Source organism: Xiphophorus couchianus, chromosome 13, assembly GCF_001444195.1.
Source record: "Xiphophorus couchianus chromosome 13, X_couchianus-1.0, whole genome shotgun sequence".
NCBI lineage: Eukaryota > Metazoa > Chordata > Actinopteri > Cyprinodontiformes > Poeciliidae > Xiphophorus > Xiphophorus couchianus.
In genome coordinates, this window is record NC_040240.1 from 5,240,870 (window position 1) to 5,267,541 (window position 26,672).

At 40.8% G+C, this 26,672-nt stretch overlaps 1 protein-coding gene across 4 annotated transcripts in view; it reads right to left on the reverse strand.

Moving 5' to 3' along the window:
* LOC114155305 (growth factor receptor-bound protein 10-like) overlaps positions 1–26,672 on the reverse strand; it is a 54,599-nt gene that overhangs the window by 10,575 nt on the left and 17,352 nt on the right. For 2 of the 4 annotated variants that reach the window (XM_028035131.1, XM_028035129.1), the window contains exons 5-12: positions 26,183–26,306; positions 12,286–12,442; positions 7,264–7,379; positions 4,609–4,683; positions 2,975–3,112; positions 2,754–2,864; positions 890–988; positions 731–808 (exon numbers count right to left, since the gene is read on the reverse strand). In XM_028035131.1, coding sequence (XP_027890932.1) covers positions 731–808; positions 890–988; positions 2,754–2,864; positions 2,975–3,112; positions 4,609–4,683; positions 7,264–7,379; positions 12,286–12,442; positions 26,183–26,306 — 898 coding nt within the window. Of the gene's footprint in view, positions 1–730; positions 809–889; positions 989–2,753; positions 2,865–2,974; positions 3,113–4,608; positions 4,684–7,263; positions 7,380–12,285; positions 12,443–12,634; positions 12,721–13,876; positions 14,451–26,182; positions 26,307–26,672 lie in introns of those variants that run through there. The other 2 variants (XM_028035132.1, XM_028035133.1) reach the window with 2 other exon arrangements.

Genomic DNA, 26,672 nt, shown 5'->3' on the forward strand with positions numbered 1-26,672 from the left:
GTATATTATTATTTATGAATTTTGACTTGACACATCAGGCTCAGCAGGTACAAGCCATCAAAAAGATACAAAATAGTTCAAGTCATCAGTTTGAAACTTCAACTTATTTGTACAGTGTAACATTATTATTAATCTTGTTCTTTTTATACATTGTTTAAAAACCTTTTGTGAGTAATTTCATATCTGTTGCTCCACCTGAATTTCCTCTTTGCAGAACAATAAATGCAGTTTCTATTTTCATTTCTATTTCTAACTCCGGTAATAATTTTTTTATTCAGTGAAGTGACTGTGTGACATTTTAATAAATGTTTCCTTTACAGCCAGGGGTCTCAAACTCCAGTCCTCGAGGGCCGCAGTCCTGCAACTTTTAGATGTGCCTCTGCTGCACCACACCTGAATAGAATAATTAAGTCGTTAGCAGGACTATGGAGAACTGATCTACACAAGGAGGAGGTAATTAAGCCATTTCATTCCAGTGTTTTGTACCTGTGGCACATCTAAAAACTGCAGGACTGCGGCCCTCGAGGACTGGAGTTTGAGACCCCTGCAGTAGGCCTTCACTCCTCTGTCCCTCAAGCACAACGTGACAAATGTTTGGCCAGAAATATTTCAACTAGCTCTCGTGGCCCAGGGTTTTGTTTTTCCTAGATCACAATGGACTGGTTCTTGCCAAGTAGGGAAACGTGACAGCTGGGTGGTGATGGGACGACGGCAGAGAGGAGATGCTCACCACGGGCCCAGAGAAAGACGAGTTGTTAGCCTTCCTCTGCAGGGGCACATTGTAGTTCTGGTATAGGACAATCCCGTACTGTGGAGACGGCAGAGGAGACGGAGTCAGCTGTTAGAGCCGCAGACTCGAATCCAAAACAAATAAAAGAGTCGTCGTTACTTTGAGCAGTCGGAAGGCAGTCATCCAGCACGTCCTGCTCTGTTCGTCCTCGGCGCACAACATCTTGAGCTCCTTACAGTCACTCCTGGCTTTATTGGGCTGTCAACCAAGCAGAGGACACAGCGGGGCTTGAAATTAATGAGAAACACATTGGGAACACAAACACGGCCGAGCCCCGAATCCGTGGCACACAAAAGTATTCAAACCGTTATGTTTCGTAACACCGGGGTCGCGCTTTAATGATCTCGATTTGAACAACGTGTCTTCAGAGGGAACAGGGATTTTGACAACGGCTATTATGAAATATCTCAGTCTGGAGAATTCAAAAGCTTCCAACAGTATCTTTAAAAAGACAGATACTGTGGGACGCAACAACTGAGCCCTGAAAAATGACCAGTGAAATTGTGTAACTGCTCATTAAAGAGGAGATTTTATGTTGTGTGCATGTTTGAACTTGTTAGTTTCAGACCTCGTTGGTTATATTTTAGCTGGTTTCAATTATTTAAAAAGGTAAAACAAGTCAACTGTCTTAAAACAACCTATAATGTGAAGGTTGCATGTTCATCCAGCCAAAAACATGCATCGCTGCAGCTAGTATTGCTCTTTTAAATGCATGGTAACCATGTTGGATTTAGTGGTTGGTGTTGGTGAAAAACGTCCATCTTTGCCACCTGAAAAGTGGACTTCAGAGAGGTTCCATGGATTTTTTTCCCAACCAGGAAATTTTGACTTTTGAGAACAAAATGAACTTCCAATAAGCCTGTCCCAATAGCCAATTGATCACAGGATAAATTAAAAGGAGCCTGATAATTTTCTTTCTGATGAAGGATAATTTTGGAAGGGCAATTGAGTTTACAGAGACTTCATAGTCTATGTTATTTATGGTTTCAGTTGTGCGGGATTTTTATTTCCCTTTGGTTGCTACGTTTTATTTTGGACATTTAAGATGTCTCCCAGATCCAGTATTAAATGTTCTATGCAAAATTAAAGTTTATTGGTCTCTGGCAGAGCAAACTTGCATTGTTTTGCGGTTACTATCATTAAATGACTTGAAAACGGCCTCAAAACAACAACATTATTGTTTATCTGAATAATTACTGGGACAATTTATTGTCCAGTAAATGTTATTATGACAGGCTGAGCTTCCAATGAAACGAGATCTTCCAACCACACATCAGAGCCAACAAACACGATTGTTTTCTTTTGCTTTTTGTGTTTTGTTTTTATAATCTATTAGTGACAAAACATGACACTTTGGTGATACTCGGGAAATGCACAAATCTATTACTTAAAATGTTGTTTTTGTCCAAACTAAATAAATGTACTTACACTGAATTTTGGTTAGAAAGTGTTGAAGATGCATTTATTTACACATCTTCAGCCTTTTCATAGTTTTTCATTATCCATGACCAATAAAAACTGAGTTAAATGGTGAAAAAAGAAAAATATTTCCTCTTTTAAAGCAACCTTTCGATCCCCCAGCCCCCATCAAGTGTAAAAGAGAGCTGAAAGGTTTAGAGGGGGGCGACTTGCTCTACCATCCAGAGCTTATCCCACTAGGCTTATCCCAGATCAGCAGGTGACCCACCACAGATAACGCGTGGAGCAGAGACTATGTTTAACCCCCTGGTGGGCGGCGTTAACCCTCGTGTCCTCTGACACAGATACACACATGATACCCTGCAAGCAAAGAGGGAGCAGAGTCTCTTATAATGAAGAGGTGGCATTAAAGACCACAAGTTGGCGCCTAAACTGGGACGTCTTTGTGATGAAGAAACGGCTCAGATCGCTAAACCCAACGACACAAAGTTCTGTTCTCTCATGGAGAAGTCGCTTAAGATGGTAGAAAACACGCAGGGTGTACCTTAATGCAGAACTGGAAGTCTGCAGGGGCGTTGTGAAGCTTCCTCCCAGTGATGATGGTGTAAATGTTACTGTCCTCCAGATCTGAGAGCAGCTGCAGATGTCTGGGTTCCTGTGGGACAGTGGCAGAAAGAAAACAGAGATTATAGACTATAAATGAGAAAAAAAAAAGTTGGTACGCCATCTTATTAGTTGAGGAGAAAAAAAAAACATGTTTCTCACCTTGGATGTTCCTTTAGTTGAGTAATAAAGGCCTGAGCGTCGCAGGAACATGTAGAGCTTCTTCCAGGACTTTCTTCCTGGCTCCTTCACATACAGGTAGCCCTGGATCTCAGGACAGCTGCTGGAGTTCAGAAAATTCTAAAAATAAACATTAAAAGCAAAATTACATCAAACAAGAACGGTACGGATGGATTACGTACATGATTAAATGAAGAAAATTATTCATAAAGTCTCCTGTCCATTTTTGTCTCAATGTATTATACTTTTATTTTACTTTTCAACTGGCAGAACATAAAGCTATACCTATCAAGCCTGGCGCTCTTTTTGTGCTGCTGATCTACAGCAGAAGTAATTCTGCTATAATTGTTACGTTCATTTCCACAGGTTTTTAACCTGAAATGCCTTTTGCCTGGTGTGCTGTCAGGATTGTAACTTCCTTATTTACAGAGTCTTTCGAAAATGTTTATACCTCTTGACCATTTTCAGATCTTACATGAGAGATTATATCGACAGTCGGTCCATTAGCTGTGCACTCCACAAATCTGGCTCTAATGGAGGAGTGGCGACAAGAAAGCTTTTGTTGAAACTATTCTGTAACAAGTTGTGTTTGCTTCCAGCCATCAAATTTAACACGAAAATGTAACTTTTCAATTTTATCTTGAAATAAGACAAAACTAACTTACAAGTGACTTTTCAGCAAGACGTAGCAGCTTGTTTAAAATCAATAATTCCTTAATATTGATGAACAAGTACTTGGTCCACTGGCAGATTGTTTCACTTAGGAAAATTGTTTTTCCAAGTCTTGCCAAGACATTTGCACTAAAAAATTTGGAAAGTGTAAAAGACTTGAAACTGGGGGCAAAGGTCAACAACCTTAAGCACAAATCCAGAGATCAAATCATATTTAATCGTATGCTTGCATATTTTTGCACTGCAAAATCCCAAAATTGTACCAAGTATTTTTGGTCTAGTTTGTTGTAGAAGACATTTTTCTCACATTATAAGTTAGGTAAGTTTCACTGGCAGATTATTTCACTTATATTTGGAACTTTTTCATCAATATTAAGGAATTATTGATCTAAAACAAGCTATTATATCTTGTATAGTTACTTGTAATTTAGTTTTGTCTTATTTCAAGTGTACTAAGATATTTGAACTAGAAACCAGATCAAAATTACTTTGTTAAATTTTGTGTTTTTGCAGTCTGATAAAATGGCCTAGTCAAAGTCCAGGCCTACTTTCAATTCAGAATTTATGGAAAGACTTCAAATTAGATGCTCACGGATGCGTTTTTATTAAATTTGACAGAGCTTGAGCCATTTGCAATACAAATACAAATGTGTGAAACACTTTTCAGATTCTTACAGCATTTAAAGACACGCATCACTTTTGTTCATAAATTGGCCACTTCTTCACAAATATGCATTTCCTGGTGCTGGTCTGACACTTAAAACCACAAACAACATACATTTCTTTAGAGTTTGGGTTTGAAACGTGGCAAAATGAGAATCGTTCAAGAGGTTTGAATACTTTCGCAAAGCAATCTGGGCATCCGATGAGACGCAAGTGATATTTACAGCGAATCTTTAGGACGTTAAATTAGTTTTTAACTTCTTAGCAGGTAACTTTCTCACCTGTAAGAGCTGTGACTGAGGGATCGAACCGTCAGACTGATGACACAAAGCCACCATATGCTCTGGAAAAAAGTTCTGGATGGGAAAGAAGGACACAAACCAACATGCTGACAATGACTGTCAGAGAAAGGGACAAAGAAAGACAGTCACCTGAAACCACTTAGAGCATGCAAGAGCTAAGAGAGGACAGCATCTCTTTTTACAGAATAGATCTATGCGAGTGAGTGTGTGTGTGTGTGTGTGTGTGTGTGTGTGTGTGTGTGTGTGTAATGGGCACGAGGGCTCAAACGCTAAGTGGTGGGAAGTGAAAGAAGGCACTCCAGCCTTGCAGTAGATGCAGTATGATCTCACCCGCTGATGTAATCCCCTTTAGCCAGCAGCGCCACTCTTAGCGTGATTGACAGGCTGCAGCCAGCACTCTGCTGTTTTACTGTGCTCATTACCACAGGGCTGAGATCACCTGCTGGCTCTGACACACACCTAAATCATCCCGGCAGTAATGTCATTCTATACAGCTGCAGAGAGCCCCCAGCTGAGTTCACATCACCAGAAGATAGATGCCATGCAGGGTAGCTAACGCTGCCCGGCTGGCTGGCACCGGGTTACTGAGACTTGAAGAACTGCATGTCAAGCTGCTGCGATACTTGAGTTAACAAAAAAAAAGAAGCTTGAAAATGATTTTTTCCTACTTATTAAATTTTTTCCTAATTTTTTTAATGATTGCAGGCTGCATCACTAACAAACAAACACTGTGCAGCTTTGATTTACTGGGTCCTATTCAATAGCTCTGATTCTTTTGCTTCCACTTCTTTGCAGCAAATATCCACCCAGCTTACCTCCTAAATGAGCCAGCAGAGAGTTACTTTTAATATGTTGAGTAGTTTTGTTCATCATGAGAAAATCCAGTGGGAACTTAACACGTTTCAGAGTCACTGTGTTGTTAATATTCCCGAGCTTCCAGCTAAACAATGCTTACACACCTTCTCTTAGCAAACTGGCACTTTTATTGGACATTTACTTATTTTTTTTCCCTTATATTTGCATATAATGGACAAATATTTGCTTACATGCAGTTTTTTTTTCATTCCAATTAAATGTTTCAGATCAAACCGGTTTTAGTATCAGACAAAGATTGCATGAGTAAATGCAAAAGAAAAAAACTGGTTTCATTTGAAACTGGTTTTAAATAAAGGTAAATGGCCTTCACCTTTATTTAAAACCATAAAGGTAAATGGTTTAAAATGAAAATGTATTTATTGAGGAAAAAAAGCCAGAAAATAGAACTGCTCCCAACCTTAGTCATAAGTTAACCTCCTAAAAGATTTTGTTTTATTTTCCAAACATACCCAGCCAGATCTGTATAATCAATAAATCCCATTACTCTAACCCATCTTGGCTGTTCTAATACATTTTAGTGTGAAGCTATTTTTGATTTGTCAAACTGAACTGAGTTGGCACCGTCTCCAAGTTGGATACGGTGCAATTAATTAAGTCATAAAATGAAAGTTTGGTTTAAGAAATATTATCCATTTTGTTTCTTTCCTGAATATTCCATCTCAAATATTTTAAGTGACAAGTTATTTTAAAGTATTCCATGAAATAAACAGCCTTATGGGTTAGCATAAGTATGCAACTTTAATTACTTAAACTTTTCATTATTTAATACATTTTAAAAAGTTGAATAAAAACTTAAGTGCTTTAAGTAAAAATACAAAAAATGTATTCCTTTTTAGAAGAAAAAAAGTCACATTATTAGTATTTCAAATTTAAAAACAGAACTTCTACAGTAAGTAAAAGAAGATTAATGTGTGGACTGGACCTTCACAGCAGTGGATAAACCACAGAAATGCTCCGTTTGCAGGCAGCATAATGAAATCTTTGCACCAGCTCAAAGTGCCTAAATGATAGCTAAATGTTTACTGCTAGTCAACTGTTTGCCTCCTGACATACTGACCTAAAGATGGTGAAACATTACATCAAACATCAGCATGTGAGCATTGATTTATAGTCAATGTACTTGTAACATGACAGACGCAGCATGTGCTGAAACACAGGTTCACAGAGCAGATTCAGTTCCTCTAGACCAGTGGCTTCCAAAGATTTTATGGGCCCCCCTATGTATTACAATGAAATCCCCCAGAAAAAAAAAAGAGTAAAAAAATCAACTGGGCACACACATCGTTCAACCAGACATAAACCTAAACACACATTTTGTTTTCAAACTCCACTGAAGTTTATTTCACACTTCAGGTTGCAACAAAACAAACTACAAACCATCTTTACAGTGAAACACTTTTGTGTAACTGTTTTTTTTTTTTTTTCATTCATCCATACCGCTTCCCGCACTGCGCCCCCCTGCAATGGCACAGCGCCCCCTTTAGGGGGGGCGCCCCACACTTTGGGAACCACTGCTCTAGACAGAGTCAAGGAGAAAACAAAATGTAAAAATGTGATCGTCTTGTTACATTTAAGGTGAACACAATATATTTAACCCTTAGCTGTGTATTCCCAAAACAATCAAGGGGGAAAAATAATAACTGGAAGGACTCTGCAGTGTGTGTGTGCGTGTGTGTGTGCATGTGTTTGTGAGAAAGGAGCTGCGTGCTAAGAACAAGAAGTCACGGAGAGGTAAAATCAGGGATGCGAGAAACTCACGAGGGGGTTCCTGAAGAATTCATATTTGGCATAGTTCTTCCTGAAGAGGAATTTACTGTCGCTGCTCATGGAGGCCTGCACCTGAACCACCAGTTCATGGTCCTCCACACACCTTTCTGTGAGAACAAAAGCAGATGGGCAGAGTTAGTACCGTGTCACGCATCGGTGAGAAAAACCTCGTCCTTGAAACCAATTTCACGTGTAGCAGCAACACTCATATGGTCTTATAACTTCTAATGTTAAATTCTCATGTGGAACGTTTTAGTCGGATATGTAGATGGAAATAATGTCCCCCGTTTGGCGCCGTTATGTCAAAATCAAATCAGATTTTATTCGCATAGCACATTTCAGCAACAAGGCAGTTCAAAGTGCTTTACATCATAAAAACACAAAAATCATCTATTGAAATCTAAAATGTTTCCAAGTGTCGTTATCACACATCAAAAATGTTGGTTAGTGTTTCATTTATTACGGTGCAAAAGCACCTCTAAGCAGGTGTGTTTTTAATCCAAAAGGAACTCAGTGTTTCGACTGTTTTACAATTTTGCGAACGTTTGTTCCAGATATGTATTGTTATATGCAGTGCTAAGTTTTCTGGTGCAGATTCTGTCATGTGGAGCAGGAGGCTTAATTTTGGTCCCATCTAGCCAGAACACCTTGCACATATTTGCTGTGTCCCCTTTTTGACTATTGGCATATCTCTCCTTCAGTAAATTTACTCCTACATTAACTTAAAATTCTCATTTAAAAAAAACATATAAATTTCCCTCCCACTTCACAATCAGGCACATTTTGTTTGGTCTATCATATAAAATCCCAGGAAAACACACAAATGCAAATGGTTATTGTGTTAATTTAGGGCTTTGGTAGTTTTTGCCAAGAAGAACTGAACAAAAAAGCCAGAATGACTAATGCTAAGATGAATTAGCATTGTTTGAAATTTTTCGCCAACTAATAAAAATTCAGCAAAAATGGTCCAGGGAGATTAAATATAGTTACAAGTTTTAGTCAAGTGGGAAGGAGGGAAAAGTTTGAAAGGTATCCAATGAGTGGAAAGAAGTGAAATGATCATATTGTATGATAGCAGAAGTGATATGTACCGTAACAATGTTAATATTCCAATTGTGCATTTTAAAATGATACATGTGAACTTGGAAAGCTGAGACTCCTGTGCTACTGGCATTGCTTCCACCATTGTTAATTTGATGAATCGTGTGTGTACTGTGCTTAAATACACACCCCAGGATTTGGCCATTTTAGAATGGGAAAAAAGGGAAAAGTAATTAAAATTGCATTATATAACAAGCAATGAAAAATAGCAATTAATTTGTGCCTCTGGGTGTTGTAAAATTAACTTTTATTTCTTCCACCCTAGAGTAAATATTTCAGCAAGGTTTCAAGAAATTATTTTCCATAAAGACCCAAGAGGTCGTAAAAAAGCGTGCCTCTTGGATAAATTTACAATCAATTTAATCGAGTAGATTCTCGACTAAGGCCCCGTTTACACGGAACCGCTCTTCAGTTAAGCCGAAACATATTTTTGTTGCCATCCAGCCTCTCGTTTCTGCGCACATGCGCAGAACGCACGGCTGCAGGGTTTAGGCTGTACATTCAGGGTCAGATGGCAACAAAAATAACAGCGGACAACTTCGTACGGTGTCGTACTACTTATACCTGTTCAGATTATCACAATTTCTGATGAGAAATATATGTGCTAAATGAGGACTTCCTCCATAGGAGACTGAGACGGTGAAGCTAGTGAGGTGGAAGCTAAAGCTAAAGAGCGCATGCTAAAGTCACAGCGCCATCTAGTGGCCTGGCATGACAACTACAGCTGGCTGAAGGTGTCTTCCCAATCAACATCCGCAAATACTGTTAGTTTCGGGGCCTAAAACTAAAATTATTACTCATTACTGAAATTGTGACAAAAGTTGGGAGAAAAATACATTTGACTAAACCTTTACTAAAATGTGCAACATTGTGTAGTTGTATTATAACAAAATGGGAACATATTCAAAGCCTACTAATACTTTTGCAAAGCAATTTAGTTTCACTCCTATACTTCCTTCTCCTGATGTCACACGTTGCCATTTTATCAGAAATGTAGCGTTTTTACCCAAAAATTTATCAACTAAGGCCAATTTTGAACGCATTACAAAAATGTGTCAAATTTCGACAGAACATGCGTTGACATCCCCTCAAGCAGACACACCCATTCGCAACAACCCACCATACAGTAAAACCCAGTCAGAAATGCTAACCTGACTTAGCCACACCAGTCCCAGAGCACCAGTGTTCAGATTAACTGTCTTTTTTTTCCTCCATTCACGCCACCAGCAGGGGTGCTTTGCCTCTATATTTATCATCACATCCCCAGTTCAACTCTTGCATACAATGACACAGCAAGAAAAATTGCCTGTTACTATGAGACAAGTGAAGGTGGAGGAAGGAGGGAGGGAGGGAGTTCTGAGTTGTTGAATGAGGAGGGGCTGTGAAAAAAAGCAGAGGCACTGTGAGGCAGGCGGGGAGGAGGTGAAGGTGGAGAGGAGAAGTGGTGTGAGATGGAGGAGGAGGAGGCAGTGAGGATGAGGAGGGGGGCCTTGCAGAAAGGATGATGTCATGTATTTAGGCTGATTGCTGAGAGCAGCAAAGCCATAAGCAAAGTACAAGCCACAAATACACAAGCACACATTAAGAGCCTGACCTGCCCACTCACTGCTTTCCTTTCTTCTGTCTGTCTACGACTATTCCTGAACAACGAAAGGTTAAAGGTTACACCATTATCCTACAGCTAATTTAAAAAAAAATCATGTTGAAATCACTCAAGCCTTAATAAAATAAAGGTTTTATTTTTTACATTTCTTTTGTGAAAGTGTGGTCGGTGTTTGTGCTAAAAACAGCTCTGTGGCTGCGCGTCGGGTGGAAATGTCTGGACTCCGGTTGTGTGCGCGCTCACAAGCGTGCTGGCTACAAGCAGGGGAATTTCCTGTGCAAGGTTAACGGGAGATTGATTGGCCGGGACAGCTAGGGGCTCGTCCGACGGTGAGCCGCCATTGGCCCGTCGAGGTTCTGGTATGACGCTTTAAGTCCAGGCCTCTCGCCCTCTCCAAATCCTCTCCCCCCCACCCACACCTCCTAAACACCTCCTCTTTCTTTCTGTCTCCTGCTTTTTCTTCATCTCTCTCTCTTTCGCCCCCCCCCCCCCCCCTCTCTTCCTCGCTCTCTGCAACTCGTATTCCATCTCTTCAGTGTACTTTTTTTTTTTTTTTCCAGAAACACAGCTCAAGCAGAAAAACACACAAAGCGATTCTTTGACTCTATAAATATGATGCTGGTAGGAGGACAAAGAAAGATTCAGTTAAGAAAAAAAAAAAAAAGAAATTAATAAAGCTTCAAAGGGAGTCCCAGCAAAAAAGTGAGGAGGAAAAGCGGCTCTTTCTTCTCTCCTTTTCCCCTTTCCAGCCCCTCTTGAGTAAATTATTTTGGGGGGGTGCAGGGATTGTAAGTAGAACATGGAAAACGGATAATCCTGCAACTGCCACACCTCCCTCGTCAGGAGATGCAGGCGTACGCACGTTCAGCCCATGCTAGGGACGCGTTTAGGAGCACCGGCTTCAACGCCCTGCCCAAACAAGCTTATTATGCACATCCACACTGCAATCTGCAACTTCAAGGGTTTAAGGTTGAAATGCACAGACAAACCACCATCACCTCTCTTACTCAGTTAGCCATTTTCAGTTTTAGCACGATGTTTAGAAGTGACGCCGGAGACGGAGCAAAAGCTGCAAGAAGCTTTTAGAAAGGAAACCGTTTTCTAGAGACGGTGCAAAAACAAATCTGGGCAAGTATTTTTTGTCTAGTTTCTAGTGGAATTATATTAGTACACTTGAAATAAGACAAAACTAACTTACAAGTAACTTTTCAGTGAGATATAGGAGCTTGTTTAAATCAATAATCCCTTATATTGATAAACGTACTTGTTTTGCTGGTAGATTATTTCACTTAGATGGGAACAATGTCTTATAAGTAAAATAGTACTTTTTCATCAACATTAAGGAATTATTCACCTAAAACCAGCTCCTATATCTTGCCGAAAAGTTACTTGTAAGTTAGTTACTTGTAAGTAGTAACTGGACCAAAAACACTTGGTATGCAGAATCGAGATACACTTAAAGCAAATTTTTCCAACTACCCTCTTTAACATCTTTAAAATGTGACAAGCAATCTCCTTCGGCTTTGTGATCTTGATCGCGAAGATGCAGATCAGGTGGAAGAAAAAACAACAACATCCATGTTGTCAATTTTATCATCGGAGAGAAGCACCTGAAATCCTATCCCGCCGTCAAATACTGCACCCAGGCAGTCCTTTGAAAGTGTGATATTGTACACACTGACATTGCGATCACAACTGCAACTCAACATATTGTGCAGCTCTAGTTGCAGTGCAGCACAGTCACTAAAATACACAAAAAAAACAAAAGGAGGAGCATGTGAGACCACGTCTAATGCGCTTGGAGGTTGAGGATTAGGTTACAGGTGGGTCTAGCACGGCATCTTTTTATAAATAGTTACATATGATTTCATTTGGAGACATAAAATACAGAGTTTCCAATACATCCATTCATTTAAAATCTCAGGGTATCACTCCTTTGCAGCACTAAAGCCCCTGCTAAACTCCGGCACACCCCAGATAGAGTCCATTTACCTCTGCAGAGGCACCAAAAGATCCACAAGCACAGAACAGATCCATTGATGGCAAATAAACACGGTCATAGCGGGAAAATATTCCTGTTTAATCTGGTTTACATGGTTTTAACGAGCTTTTGTTCACCATTAAGTCCGATAAAAGTAGCCGTCGTCGATCCCAGACAATGAAAATCGCTATAAATCTGATCGCGATAATCTGAATCCACGTAAAATGTAAGGAAGGATTAAAGTTTGACTTCTGTAAAGGCAAAGATGTGCTATTTGCCCTATAGGCGCCTCGGTGCGTCAGAGCCACACCGGGACGAGTTCCCCTACCGAGGCCGAGGACGGGGTGGTGCTCCACCAGCGTCCAGGCGTTGTCGTCCACGCAGTGGCTCTTGTAGACCAGCAGCTGACACACGTCTCTCGCCGTCATGTCGGCTGGAATCTCCACCACTTTGCCGGCGCCATCCTCACTCCAAACCTTCACGATCTGAAGAGACACACGGCACAAATGAGAATGAGAACGGTGGAGGTCATGTTTTCCACGAGCAGGAGAAAGAGAGAGAAGAGAAAAAGAAAAAAAATAAATAAAAAAAGTGTGGTGCACGGTGTGTCCCGAGTTGCTCCCAGGAATTAGATTATGCGGAGAAAATAATAATTAAACAGCAGTGTCTAAATTTACCTCCATGACCAAGTCCACCCTTAAAAAAGGCTGTGTTCACATGATTCTGTCACTCGAACATGAAGTGGGCTTTAAAAAAAAAAAAAAAAAAAAAAACCCAGAAGGATGACGTCCAGGAAAGGCTGGCCTGCCCCTGCGCCTTCAGTTCAGCCCTTTTTGTTCACAACACAACCAAACTTCGTCCAACACCAACAAATACGCATCTGAACCTCCACAAAAAAATCCCACGTGCAAGAAACGGGCACCTTCGGACAAGTCCACACACAAAAAAAATGCAGAAAAAAGAAGACTCTTCTTTTAAAAATCCCATACTCACACTTCGAGATTGAACTAAGTCGGTGAGTTTGTAACGTGTTGAATTTTGACGTTAAAAATGTCACCACTTGGAGCTGCGAGCGGGTCGGGTTTAAAGCAGGAGAACCTCCCATTGTTGCGCCATTTTGAACCATTCCAGCCCAGTGCCCAAAGCGACATCTAAACCGGGTGTAATGTTGCCCTCATTCGAGTGCGCTGCTGCACAGATAACCCTCGCACAGGACTCTCTCTCACCGAGGGGGGAACCGACATCAGAAAGTGTCTGCGAACCACAGAAATGACGCCGCGAAGCCCGGAGAACCTCATATAAGTGTGCGTGCTTGTGTGTTTTTTGCCCCTCGTCAAAGCAGAAATATTTTTCTGCAACTGAAAAACCGCTGCTTTAGATGACATGAAACAAGACAGAAAAACCGGTGATGGCCAAGGGGGCTGGACGGGAGGAGGAGGAGAGAGGGAGGGAGTGAAGGAGAGAGGGAGGGGGCGGAAAATGAAGTCGGGACGAAAGCTCTGCAAAGTTTAAAAAAAATAAAATAACTCAAAAGGATTTAAAACGTAAACTGCCTGGGAAAAAAACTAAAAACTAAAAACACAAAACATCACCAGGAGCAAGAACAGCGACACAAAGGCTCACTCTGAAATCCGAAACAACGTCACTGCACTTTTTCTGCCCTCTGCAAAAGCCCAAAGACTGCCTCCTCTCTTCCCACATGCCCCCCCAACAAGAAAAACAAAATAAGTTAATGTATGACTCATGAGTTTTTGTTTGAGAAAACTTTTAAAAACACTAAACCAAGAGAGAGAAAAAAAAAAGCATGCTTCCAAACCGACACTCGGTCGCTTCTGGAAAGCCCGACACAAGCCTCAGAACAGAAAACTGGAGAAGAAACACACACTCAACAAACACCCACACACACAGAGGTCCCTTACCTCCACAGCCTGTAAGAGGCAACAGTCTGGAGAGCAGGATGGCATTTTCACACTGAGACGGTCTCCAGTGACACGGAGGGACACAGAGGGAGGGAGGAGGAAGTCAGGAAGGGAGAGAGGGAGACTGAGCGAGGGAGGAGAGAGAGAGGGGAAAGGAAGGACAGATTGGCAAGCCGAATGCAGGAGAGGTAAGGGGGGGAGGAGAGGAAGTGACAGAGGAAGGACGAAAGTAAATGAGAGACGGAGGAGGCTGCCCGTTGTTCCCGTGCTGAGCTGCGAGGAGCGGTATGAGCAGTCGCTCCTTTCCTCCTCCTCCTCCTAGTGGATTAACCCACAGTGGGATTTTTTTTTTTTTTTAACCAGGGAGCTGCTACCTGTCACGTACTCTCTTATCTCCAGGGTTGTGTTTCATCCACCTGATCCCCCCCTGTGTCCAAAAAACTATCTCCGTCAGCTCCTTTTACTGATGGCGCCACACCATCTCTCCCCCCGCTTTTTAAGACACGCCCACAACTCCTCCAGCACACATGCAGACGAGCTCAAACTACCGAACCAATCGCAGGACGGAGAGACTCATTCCTTATTCTTCTGCATCTTCTGACATTTCCTTTGAGCGGGCTTGACGGTTTCAATTTCTAGCCCCTCCCTTTGCCTCCTGTCCTCTTCCTCCTCCTCCTCCTCCTCCTCCTCAGCTGCATGTGAAATACTGGGCAGAAGTGTTAGGGCCATAGCAACATGTGTAATGCACACCGACAGCTTGAACATTCACGAGAAGAGAAAAAAAAAAAAAAAGACGGAAAAAGAAAATTTGAAGTGGGAACTAATTGGATGCGGAGGCGAACGGATAACGTGCCACGGGTTTGGGGCGAAACTGAAAGGGTCAAGGAAGAGCTAAACAGTTGCAAAGAGGGGGGAAGAAAGAGGAGTGGAGAAAAAAAAAGATCTATTTAGGAATGTCAGTAATGCAATACTGAGTCATAATCAGGCTCATGTGTAGAGAGCCCAGGCCAAACCCAGCTGGCCCCTAATACAGTGTGCGTGAGAACTTTGAGGCACACACACACACATTCTTGAAAGAGGAAGACAAAATGTAAACTATGAAGACCATCTGCAGAAAGGTTTTTTATTGTGTGTGTGGTTTTATTTTTGTTTTTTTTTGCCCCTCCACCCGCCTTTTTTTCCACATTAGAGTTGGACTTTTCCTCCTGACTCATGCTGCAGCTACTGAGAGAGCCGGGCTCCTAACGACTACATGGAGTAACACGTGTGTATGAACGTTCATGATGAGACGAGCGGGTGCAGGAAGCGATAACGAACATACAGCGTGCGTCACGAGGAGCCAACGTCTTCCTCCTTCTCCATCTGCTTGATTTTTGGTCCGCTCTCATTTCCCCCCTGTACACATCTCCCTTTGATTTGTTTAATTTTGTTCCTTTAAGGATTTTATGCAATGGACCAACACAAAAGATGGATAAGATGTTTTTATAGCAGAGAACTTTGAAGTTCTTAAAGCCATGTCCAACTGGGTCTTAAAGCCATGTCCAACGCTTTAAGAACCTTGTTCAATTTATCATCTGAAAAGGGAAGAAGTGTCGCAATTCACCAAGACAGAAGGCAGGATGAGAAGAGCATCAATCAAGAAAGCAACCGTAGTGATTCTGCTATCATAACACGTCATAAATCTGGCCTTTATGGAAGCCTGAAAAAAAAAAAAAAGGGAAGCCATTTTGGAAAAAAGTTTGGATAAAGTTGAGCAAAATTCTTGGAGTTTTAAAAGTTGGAAGCTTTCTATTGGAGTTATCAGGAATTTAACCGGGGGGGTTAAATTTAAAATAAAGAAGATTTGATTGTTGCAGAAGATGCCAAATTTAGCATATTCTGACTAAAACACCTAAACTTTACGCCTACATAATCAATGCTATTCCACAATCAACACAGCCTCCTGCAAGGGTATTGTATTATACAGTATTATAGTAGTGTTTAACTTGTAAATATCACACAGATGTCTGTTTATGACTAAAAAAATTTGTTTATCTGTTGATATAATAGTTTTTCTTAAATGGCATCCAATTTCTAGCTGATTCAAAACAACCCCATAATGTAATTGAATTCAGAATATTTCTGAATTTTCCTCATCTCATCTTTTGAACATGAAACAGTTAGTGTGTAGGTTTGCAAAGCTGTGAGAAACGTAACCTAAAATATGTAATCGCAACTAAATGGGGATCTTCACAACCATCTTTTCTGTGAAATTTTAGAAACTTGTGCATCGTTTTTATTCCTCCTCACAATTATTCACTACTTTGTGTTGGTCTGACACATAAAATCCAAATTCAGGACACTAAATCTAATAAATGTAACAGGATAGAATGTGAAAATGTCCTAGAGGTTGAACATATTTTTAGCTTTACTATTATTATGCAGTTAAAACTAACTCACCTTGCCTCGTTTCTCCCTTCTTTCTGGTCTCCCTTCCCCCCTTGCTTCTCTTTTTTCTCTCCACTTTAATAGTAAAGGGTGAGAGGTGAAACGCTAACAGGGTTTATTGTCTACTATGCCACTTATGGCAACACACACACACACAAATGCTATTGCAACATATTGGATTGAAGGGTTACAAGCAGACACCTGCGCACGTATGACCAAACACACACACACTCTGGGTCAGAGGTCAAACACAGTAATCTGCACCTGGGTCAAAACCACTTGCCCAAGAGCTTTATGAGCCCCTAAACCTCTTTCTCACACACGCACACATTTTTACACAAGCACAGATGTATGCACAATTGATCTGGTTGTTTTAAGCCGGAGCCAGCCTCTTCCTCAGTAACTCGAGCTGCAGAGTGAAAAAGACTTCTTTACTCGGTGAATGACTCTGCACACAGTCTGCTTTTCTGTGTATAAACACTGAACGCAGCCAGCAGATAACTTCTCCAATGGCTTTGAATCAACAAAAGCACGGCTGCCTGCAACTAACAACTACAAGATGTTGTGGGGGTTCAAACTACATATTTTTCCCCACCTAAAACAAAAGAAAAACGCAAAAGAAAAGTTAAAAGAAGCAAACGAGATTTGGAAGATTGAAACAAAAATGTCAACGTTTTTGATGTCACTTCCCAGTTCTTTAACTTTGTTGCAAGTTTCTTAAAAATGCCATCATGGACGTCTGAGCTGCCAAAAGGGGCCAAACGCTGCAATATGTAACTTTATAAAAAGAAATGTTTGACATATTTGTTAAAACTGTCACTGTGTTATGACAATATAATTACGATTGATCTGCTCCACCTACTCCCGTCTGAAGAAATCTGAAGTTTACCGCTCCTGAACAAAAACAACCAATCAGAGCCAGGAGGAGGATCTTAACGGCGTCAATCATCCATGGGAATGTGCTACTAAATGTGCAAATGGTTGAGAAAAAAGTCGTCGTTACAGGAAAATTGTGTATATCTGCCTTCATCAATGGCTATGCTAATTAGCCTTAGCATTCATAACAGGCTCTATTAGTGAGGAGAAGTTGTATCATAGCAGAAATCAAGAGGAGTTTGGGGGTTTGGAACAAAGGTGTGCAAATGGGCATGATTGACAGCATTAAGACCCGCCTCCTGGCTCTGATTGGTTGCTTCTAGTTGGCATTGAGAGAAGGCAGAAGAGCTTGATTTTTTTTCACAGATTATTTTTCTTGTACTATGATGTCACTACATAGTGACAGTTTCAACAAATATGTAAAAAAACTTTTTTTTTTATAAAGTTACACACTGCGGCTTCAAGGACTGAACACAGTCTGAAGTTAAAGTCAGTTGAACTTGAACGGTTAGAATTTGCAATTTTAAATGTATTTTTAGTTAATGATTCTCCACAAGTCCAAGTGGTGCCTGAAGTCTTTGAACACTAGAGAACCATTCTGAGCAGTAAGCACATTCAAATTCAGCCGTCACTGATTCTATATTTCTGTGAAAGTTTACCGCCACCTTGTGCTTCTCATGCCCAATCTCTAATGCCAGCATTCGACTTCCTGTTAGCGGTTGGACACTCTGGACTCTTTTGCAGCATCGTCAGTCAGTGAGAGTTCTTCAGGTTTCAGGCCAGTCAGAGCTGATTACCTCTGCGGAGCCGCCAAACTCAATCTCACTTCACCAGAGCGGCGCCTCAATGAGGAGCTCAACTCCACACGACCTGGCAACCGACACCGTGAGACTCTCATCAACTTTGAAAATATACAACGTGAGCCAAGTTCCACCCTTAACTTTATTCCCTTGATGTAGTCTTGTGCTAAAATTAAAATAAGATTTAATACTTCAAATTTAACAACTTTCTTTGAAATGGAAGAAAAGTCATCTTCACAGGAAAGACTGCGACTACAAGAGGTGCAGAACCCAAGAATACTTTAATATCCATTAACCCAGCATTTAGGTAACTATAGATATCTATAGTTTGAGTTTTTTAAAATGCTGAAGTTAGTTAAAACAGAGTACGTTTGACGTTTTAGTGTTGTTACCTTTCAACACTAAAACCATATCTTCATTTCACTTCAAATTTAGCTCACAGTGACTTGACGTCTTTCAACTACCAATGGGGAATCCATTACCAAGACCTTTACAGGGGCAGTATTATGTATTTTGCGGACAGTGCTATTTTTTAACACAATCAAGACACTGCAATCACTCTAAAATATTGTGTACATATCAAATATGACTTAAAATAAATTTGATTTTGTAATTTAATGCCAGGAAATTGGGCTTCTGTCTCTTAAACATTCCTGCTCTTACTGAAACTCCACCTTCCGGAAGTCATCACAACATGGCTCCTCTATTAATCCTTTAACGTTTTACCAACGTTTCACTGATACGTAGCTCGTATAATGAGCTCCACAGATGTGCAGTTCTACCAGGTGTTTGCTAATTGCTGCTGGCTAGTCTGAAGGAGACAAGTGGGGGAGGTGCCCAGAAACTTGGAAACTGCAGTTCAGAGGAGGAGCTGTGACTCAAAGGCGGGGCTAGGTCCACCAAGGCGTTATGCACAACTGAACGGTTGCTACAGGAGCTTAAAGGATTTCTCAAACACGCATTAAAGAATCAAGGCAACACCCCAGGTATGATTTTAATGAGGGAATAACTTTGTAAAACAATGTATAGCTCAAAAAGTAGATCTTCCATAATACTGCCCCTCTAACAAACCTCACTTCAGAAAGTCCAGACGTACCCTGTGTGTGATCACGAGTCAGACAAAATGTAGAGCTGAATCGCTTCGTCAGATAAGTCGTGATGAAAAAATTGTCAACTAATTTAGGGAATTCAGAAAGCCTCCCTTAGAGGTTTTCCAGAGATCCTTGGGTAGACCTATGTATGCAATGTAGTGGGATGTCTGGACCTTGACCCATTTACTCCATGACCCAATCTCAGATAAGAGGAAAACAACAAATCAATTAATAGATCAACAGTGTAGAAGCATGTAATATTTCTCAAAGGCTGTAGGAGTCAGAGTACAAACAAGATCTCCTAGGACTAGATCGTGCAACATTAAAATGCCATAGTGTTTCTTGTCAAAGAGTTATGGAGTGGCTGCTATTATGAGACTTTGTCTGGCTGAAAACATGTTAGCTATTATTATGAGGCCCAGATGTACTGGTGTTTGTTTGGAGCTTGACAAGCTGTTGTGTCTATATTGGAGACTTTTATCTGAACAGAAAGTCAGCTTCAAACAGAAACGGATTAAAACGAGGTACGAACGATTTTTGAAACGCAGGGAGATTACCATTACTGGCTAATGATAACTGCTAGCCTCCAACTGGAACAGGATACACCGATTAGATTAGATTTTTGATTCGTGAAACTTTTACTTTGTGAAAACAACGAAAGAAATTTAGGATTTAAAGTTGTTTAGGATTTAAAGTTTTCCCCCAAAATAATTCAAAAACCTAATATGATGTATAATCTCATGAGCTGGATATATTGTTGCACAACTACTATGTAGCTAAAAATGATTCCCCAGGCCCCTTTTGGACCAGCATTCAACTTTATCTTCTTGCAAAGTCATGGAATGGGGAGAAAAAAAAAAGTCTGCGGTGTGGTTAAGCAATTACTCTAACAATCCTTAGAAAACACTTTCAAGTTGCATCATCACGTTGCAACTCTGCAAAACATTTTGTGCTTGGCAAAAACTACAAAGTTCCAGCAAATCTTTATTAAGCCCACAAATACCAGCAGAAATAATTACTCCGACCTGCATGTCAATCTGCACCAAATCCCCCCACAGTCAGATTACATCTCATTAGCAGGTAATGATGGAAATTGTTTGTGGTAGATTACACAGTGAACTAATGGCCATCTAGCTCACTGTACTGAGCGACTTTCTCTGAGCGCACAGACATGGACGCGAACATGCACCTTGACTGATTGCAGTGGGTCAGCAGACCATTGCGTGCAGAAATACATCAGCTGACCTCAAATCATAGGGGAGGTAGGAGTCCCTGAAGAGTGTGGGCCTAGGAGCTTTCTTCTTATTACACAAGATTAATCAGTGCTTAAGCATGTTTCTTTGAAGACAACTAATAATAGGACACCAGAGAAACCATTACATGGAAATTTAGTATAAAGTAGAGCAATAAGCACAGCCTCCAGAGTCACATTAAGATATTTTTTACAAGTTGATTGCTGGAATACAGGAGCTTACAAAGTTATTTACTCTACACCCCTCTGGTTGGTCTGTATGCAACCTGCAGCATTAACTGTGCCTTTTAAAAATAGCTCAAAAAATTCCAGACAATAAAGTTAAATTTAATAGTTTCTGAGCTCTGACCACTTAAAGTCCTGTGCATGTGTTTTATGGCTGGACTCAATACATTTACTATTCTTTGTTCTTTGGTAAATATCTGATTAATTCGTCCAACGCAGTATCAGGACTAACCAACCACTCAGGAGTCAAAAACAACATCTGAAAACATTGAGATCATGTGTTTGGCATGACCTCAATAACTTAATGGTGACTTAAAAAGGCAAATGTTTGCACCAGACTCTTTTTTGTTGTTTTATTTAAAGGGTTAGAGTCAAAAGAGATACATTTTTTAATTACTTGAGAAAAATGACTGCTGATAACTACTTAACATTCCAATAACACTCTGCTTTGAGTTGGTCTATCACCTGAAATACCAACAGAACCCATTAAAGTTATTAGTGATAATGTGACAACATGTGAAAAGGCTCAAGGGTTATAAACGCCCCCTGCATGGCCTACCTTTCCTCTAATCTTTGTCTGACTTTACAAGCAGCAATTATCTAAAAATCAAACCGCAGAGCAAATAATGGACAGAAAACCCATCCAAGAGCATCCATCCCTAAGAAGGTCAGAGGTCAGGGTCAGGTGAGGAGCAGTAAACCAGAACCTGGATCAAGTTCAGTGTCTTTCTCAAAGCTACTTCAGAGGAGAGCAGGGAGGCCGGCTGATACACATGGCATTCATCCAAATCATCTGCTTGCGACTGAGCGTATATTTAACTGCTGGGTCCAACCCGCTGACCCTGATGTTGATTATACTGTCTCTGGCCGCAAATAAAAGCTCGGGTTGCGTTACAGCCACGGTGCCAAAGCAAACGCATTTGCTCAACGATGACGGATGGGACCTGACCAAATCCCTGTGAAAGACGGGGGAAAACTCGGCTCAAATGAATGTTGCAAGGCTGGCACAAGCTGCATGGGAAATGGCCTTTAGAATTATTAACCATGAGAAACGGCTCTGAAGCCGCGACCAAAGTCAATTTAGGACTTCTGACAGAGACATAATGTCAGCCTGTTGGCGGATCTTCAGAACAATATTCACAGCGACAGCCTGAGGAGAAAAACACCAGAGAACTATCAGCTGATCGTCCCACGGCACATATGTGTGACTCGTCTGCATTCATATGCTCCTCCTGCTCCAAGGCTTGCATCATTTACAGACCTGCATATATTCATATGTATATGTTGTCATAACACCTACACAGGTTCTCTATGCCTGCTGTTCGCTTACATTTAACGCAACCGAGCACCCCATCGCTACAGCAACGGCACATGTCAGAGTCAACCTGTTATGCAGCATTTAAAGGGGCAGTATTATGTATTTTTCAGGCACATAGTGCCATTTTGTAGCATAATCAAGTAACTGTTACCTTCAGTTGATATAAAAATGTACATATCAAGTATGATGTAATAGAAATTTTACTTCCAAATATAATGCCTTGAAATTGGGCCTCTGTCTCTTTAAGAAACTCTTTCTCTTTCTGAAACTTCTGCCTTCAGGACGTCGTTACAACATCGCTTTATTAACCTTTTTTTTTTGTTTTTTACCCCTCCAGGGGGTCTTTTGTGGGCTCTAGTGTCCCTTATATGAAAGTAGGCTGACAGGAAACGGGGAAGGAGTGGGGGGAAGACATGCGGCAAATATTGTCAGGTCCAGGAATTGAACCCGCGACGGCCGCGTCGAGGACTCAAGGCCTCCAAACATGGGTCACGCTATCCCCTACGCCACCCCGGCACGCCCCTTTATTAACCTTTTAATAATGTTTTTACAAGTGTAGCACTGAGAAGTAACTTGTATGATGAGTTCCTCCAGGTGTTTGCTAATTGCTGCCAGCTAGTCTGAAGGAGCTGAGTGGGGGAGTCATGGGAGAGGGCTGCTCTGTCAGGCGGAACCTCGGAAACTGCAACTCCAAGGACGTGTGCCACTAGGTGTTTGCTCAGCTGAATGGTTTCCATGGAGATTGGTTGCCATGGAGATTAAACAATTTCTCAAACATGCAGGAGATGATCAAGGCAACACTCCAGGTATGTTTTTGATGAGGGAATAACCTAATAATTGTTTTACATAATACTGATTTGATTAGTGACGGTTTTATCAGCTCAAGACGAGTCGATGCTCATTTTGCGCATTATCCTATTAAAAGTGAACGCACCACGTCAAGACACGCACTACGTTATGAAATAAACATTATCCTTAAAGTCTACACGCCACATGAAGATGTTTGTTCCTCAAATCCAGAGCGATCATCAGAACTGTGAGTGTTAAGTAAGCCACCCTTAGCAAGCTTACTCTAAGTTTTATAAGCAAATATACAGAATTATATCCAACAAACCATTTTTATTTTAACAAGAGAGCTTTAGTCTGGTTTGTCCCACAACCGTTGTGATCTGTACTGACCACCAGTGCAGCAGAAAGAGCTGCCAGATCTCGTGACAGGAACTCACAGAATGACCTGTGAAAATAAGTCCCAAGACAGAAACTTTAAAGAAGCAGTGTGTGTGTGTGTGTGTGTGTGTGTGTGTGAGCTACTTTTGGAGCCTCTAATATTTTTACTGGAAAGTTGAAAACCTGTTTGTTCCTTAATGTTTCATCATTTGAGACATGCAGTTTACACAGATTGTAGCTTGTGACCAAGTACTTTCAGCATTAGCAGAAACTGACAAGTCGTGTGTTGGGTTAGCATGAAGTCGACTGGTTGTTTTATATCTGAAAGTGTGGTGTACAGATGTCCCAGTAATTAATGTGTGCATCTGGGCAGGAGTCCTCAACACTGGTCCACCGTCCTTCATGTTTAGATGAGTTCCTGCTCCAGAACAGCTGATTGAAATGATTGTATAACGAACCCCAAGCACGCCATCAACTGGGGTTCATTAAATTTGTCAAAACTGAAACTTTTCTGCTCGACGTTTTCCTGTTAGTAAACCTTTGATTCAACATTTTTTGAATTCCAGATTTTTCCAGGAAACTTTCCAGAGTTCAGTCCTTTATGTTCATAATTAGATAAATTCAGGCAAAAAGGTTTTTACAGCAGGGCAGCGCAAGTATGAGACCTGACAAAAAGCAACACAAACAAACAACAAGGAAGGAAGGCAAGGAGGAAAAGAAAGGGGGTGGATATGAAGAAATTAAAGTAAAGAGAGATAACACAATGCAGGAAAACGCTGAGGCAAAGAAATGCAAGGAAGAATGGACAAAAAAGAAGAAATGTAAAAGAAAGGAAGGAGATTGACAAAGAAGACACTGAACAAAGGACAAAACAATGAAAAAAGAAAAGAAAAGAGGAAGGACAAGGTGGAAGGACTGAATTAAGTACACGTGTAAGGGAATCAAGAGCTAAAAATAAAGATATTTTTTTCATACTCTTCCAGACGTGGAAAATACAGATACTAATTTCCATACTTGTTCTTAAGCTTGAGTCGTGAATAAATATCCCATAAATAAATTGGGATAATCTTGTAAACCCTTTATTTTCTGCTAGTCTCAAAACTCCTCCTGTGTCAAAGAACCTAAAATCACATTTGCCTGATATCGTCAATGATCATCGTAGTAACATTTTGAATTTAAACAAAAAAACAAAAATACTGTTTGTGTCAGTATCTGGAAAGATGATTGGTACGGGCTAAAACTGGAATTGAGGTCACTCCTGGCCCAGTACGAGGTCCGTCTAGTTCTGACCGTCTGTTGGTCGCTCAAACAACGCCCTGTGACGTGTCGCACTAGGCAGATCTGCTCCGTGCAAATGGAAACAGTTACAAACTTATTGTTAGTCAGCCTGCAGACCGAATTGTGTCCCAACTGGACCGTTTCTTCTGGATGCTTCACTCAGGCTCCATTTATTTCATTAAGGAATCTGCATCCTACACCAATCCACATAACCATTTTAATCAGTCATCGTTAACTAACACAGTGGGAGAGACGTTTCCTTAAATAAGCAACATTGCAGATCCAAATGTGATACATTTATCAGTCGAACTCCCACGTCTTAAGCTTCATCTACCAAAATGTTTTCATCACTGTTCTGCTAATGATAAAAAATGCCACTACCTTCCTACTTTTCTATCACCACAACGCAAAAACACAAAATTTTACCAAGTAGTTTTTGGCCAGCTTCTAATGTAAATATCTTAGTACGCTTGAAATAAGACAAAACTAACTCATAAGTAACTTTTCAGCAACTTTCAGGAGTTTATTTTTAGTCAATAATTCCTCAATTTTGATGAAAAAGTGCTAGCTCTATTGGCAGATTATTTTCACTTATCACAAGTGGAAAATGTCTTAATATAAGTGAAATAATCTGCCAATCCAATTACTACTTTTTCATCAGTATTAAGAAATTACTGATAAGCTCTTATATCTTGGTGAAGAGTGACTTATGAGTTAGTTTTATCTCATTTCAAGTGTACTGAGATATTTTCCCTGGAAATTAGACAAAAACTATTTGGCAAGATTGTGTTTTGCAGTGCAATCAGTGTTCAGTATTATACAGTCTGTGTTAACTCAGTTGTGTTACATTAAAAAAAATGGATGTAAAAGTTAGTTGAATAGTTAAATACACATATAATGGAAAATGCTTACCTGTTTGGACACATGGGATAATAGTTAAATGGACAAAGTGTGGACATAATGAAGATAATGTGGAAAAAACATGAGGCAACATTTAGTTCGCTGTCAGCCTCACATGCACACAAAGGATTCATTGTACGAAATGCAGACTTGCTTTGTGACTCCAGACCTTGTGAGATGATGTCAACAAAATGCTAAAATAATGCTTTTTCTTATCACGTATGTGTTATAGCCCATCTGGGTAGCTTTGTTAGGAATAAGTGAGTGGCCATCTAAAAGAAGTTGTTGTTCAGGGTGGGCATCCTGAAAACATCTTTGAGACGGATGGAACATTCCTGGAACAGCAGGCCGAACAGGAGGGAAGGAAAGGCAAGACTGTGACAGACACACACACCCACACACACGCACACATTAACGCATATAGCCATGGTAAAAGCGTGTGAACTGCGGAAATGAGTGTGTCCTGTCAAATCCGGCAGACGGATTCAGGAGGTTCAGGGAGATCCGACTCGAAGACGTTCCCATTCAGGTCGTCGGCTCGGCAACGGAAGTCTGCACTCAGTCTGCGGCATCCTGGAGACACGGCTCACCTTCAACCCCAGCGAAACACGTCTCTGTGTTTGTGTGTGCATGATTGATAGTGATGACGCCGCAGGAGCACACACACATACACACACGCAGGGTCAGATAACCCAGGGTGAGATGTAGTGTCAGGGAAGAAAAGCGTAGTGCGAAGCCAAAGTCAACACTCGCTACTTTGACCTGAGACTAACGGGCCACTCGGCTGATTTCTGAACGCTTCCAGATTTACATCCACACAAACTCACTGCCCTGTTACTGATCAATCAATATGATAGGAAGCTAAGAGCGAGGGAAATAACTAAGACTGCTAATACGTTCCTCCTCTTCCTGGTTTGTAATTTGATGTTTTTAATTTAAGGAGAATCAAGGCTGTGGTGAAAGTGTACTTGCATGGCTGTCGGAGGTCTGAATCGGGCTGAGAATGGGGGATCCTGTTGGGCTGCACAGCTCTGGGAAAGGGTTGGGGATGGCGGGCAGGGAGGCGGGACGCAGGTGCTGCTCTTCCTTTAGGCACCTGCAGAGGGAGACAAATACATTTATGTTGTTGCCCCAGAATCAACACATAAAGAATAAAAGACAGAACACTGAATGTTTGACTAGAATGTGAAAACAGAAATTATCAGTACATTAAAAGTACAAAACACAAACCTCCATGTATTTTAATGTGGAGGGGAAAAAACAAACTAGGAAAATAGGAAAATTACCCCCAGTTTCAAACTTTTTGACAAATACAAATGTGAAAAATGTGGTGTGTCATTTCTGCTAAGCCTTCTGTATGCTGACATGCCTAAATAAGTTTCAGTACAACTAAAACCCACCAGAAGTCGTAAAATTAGCACTGAATTGAGTTCATCTGTGTAGCTTAATATTAGTATAAATA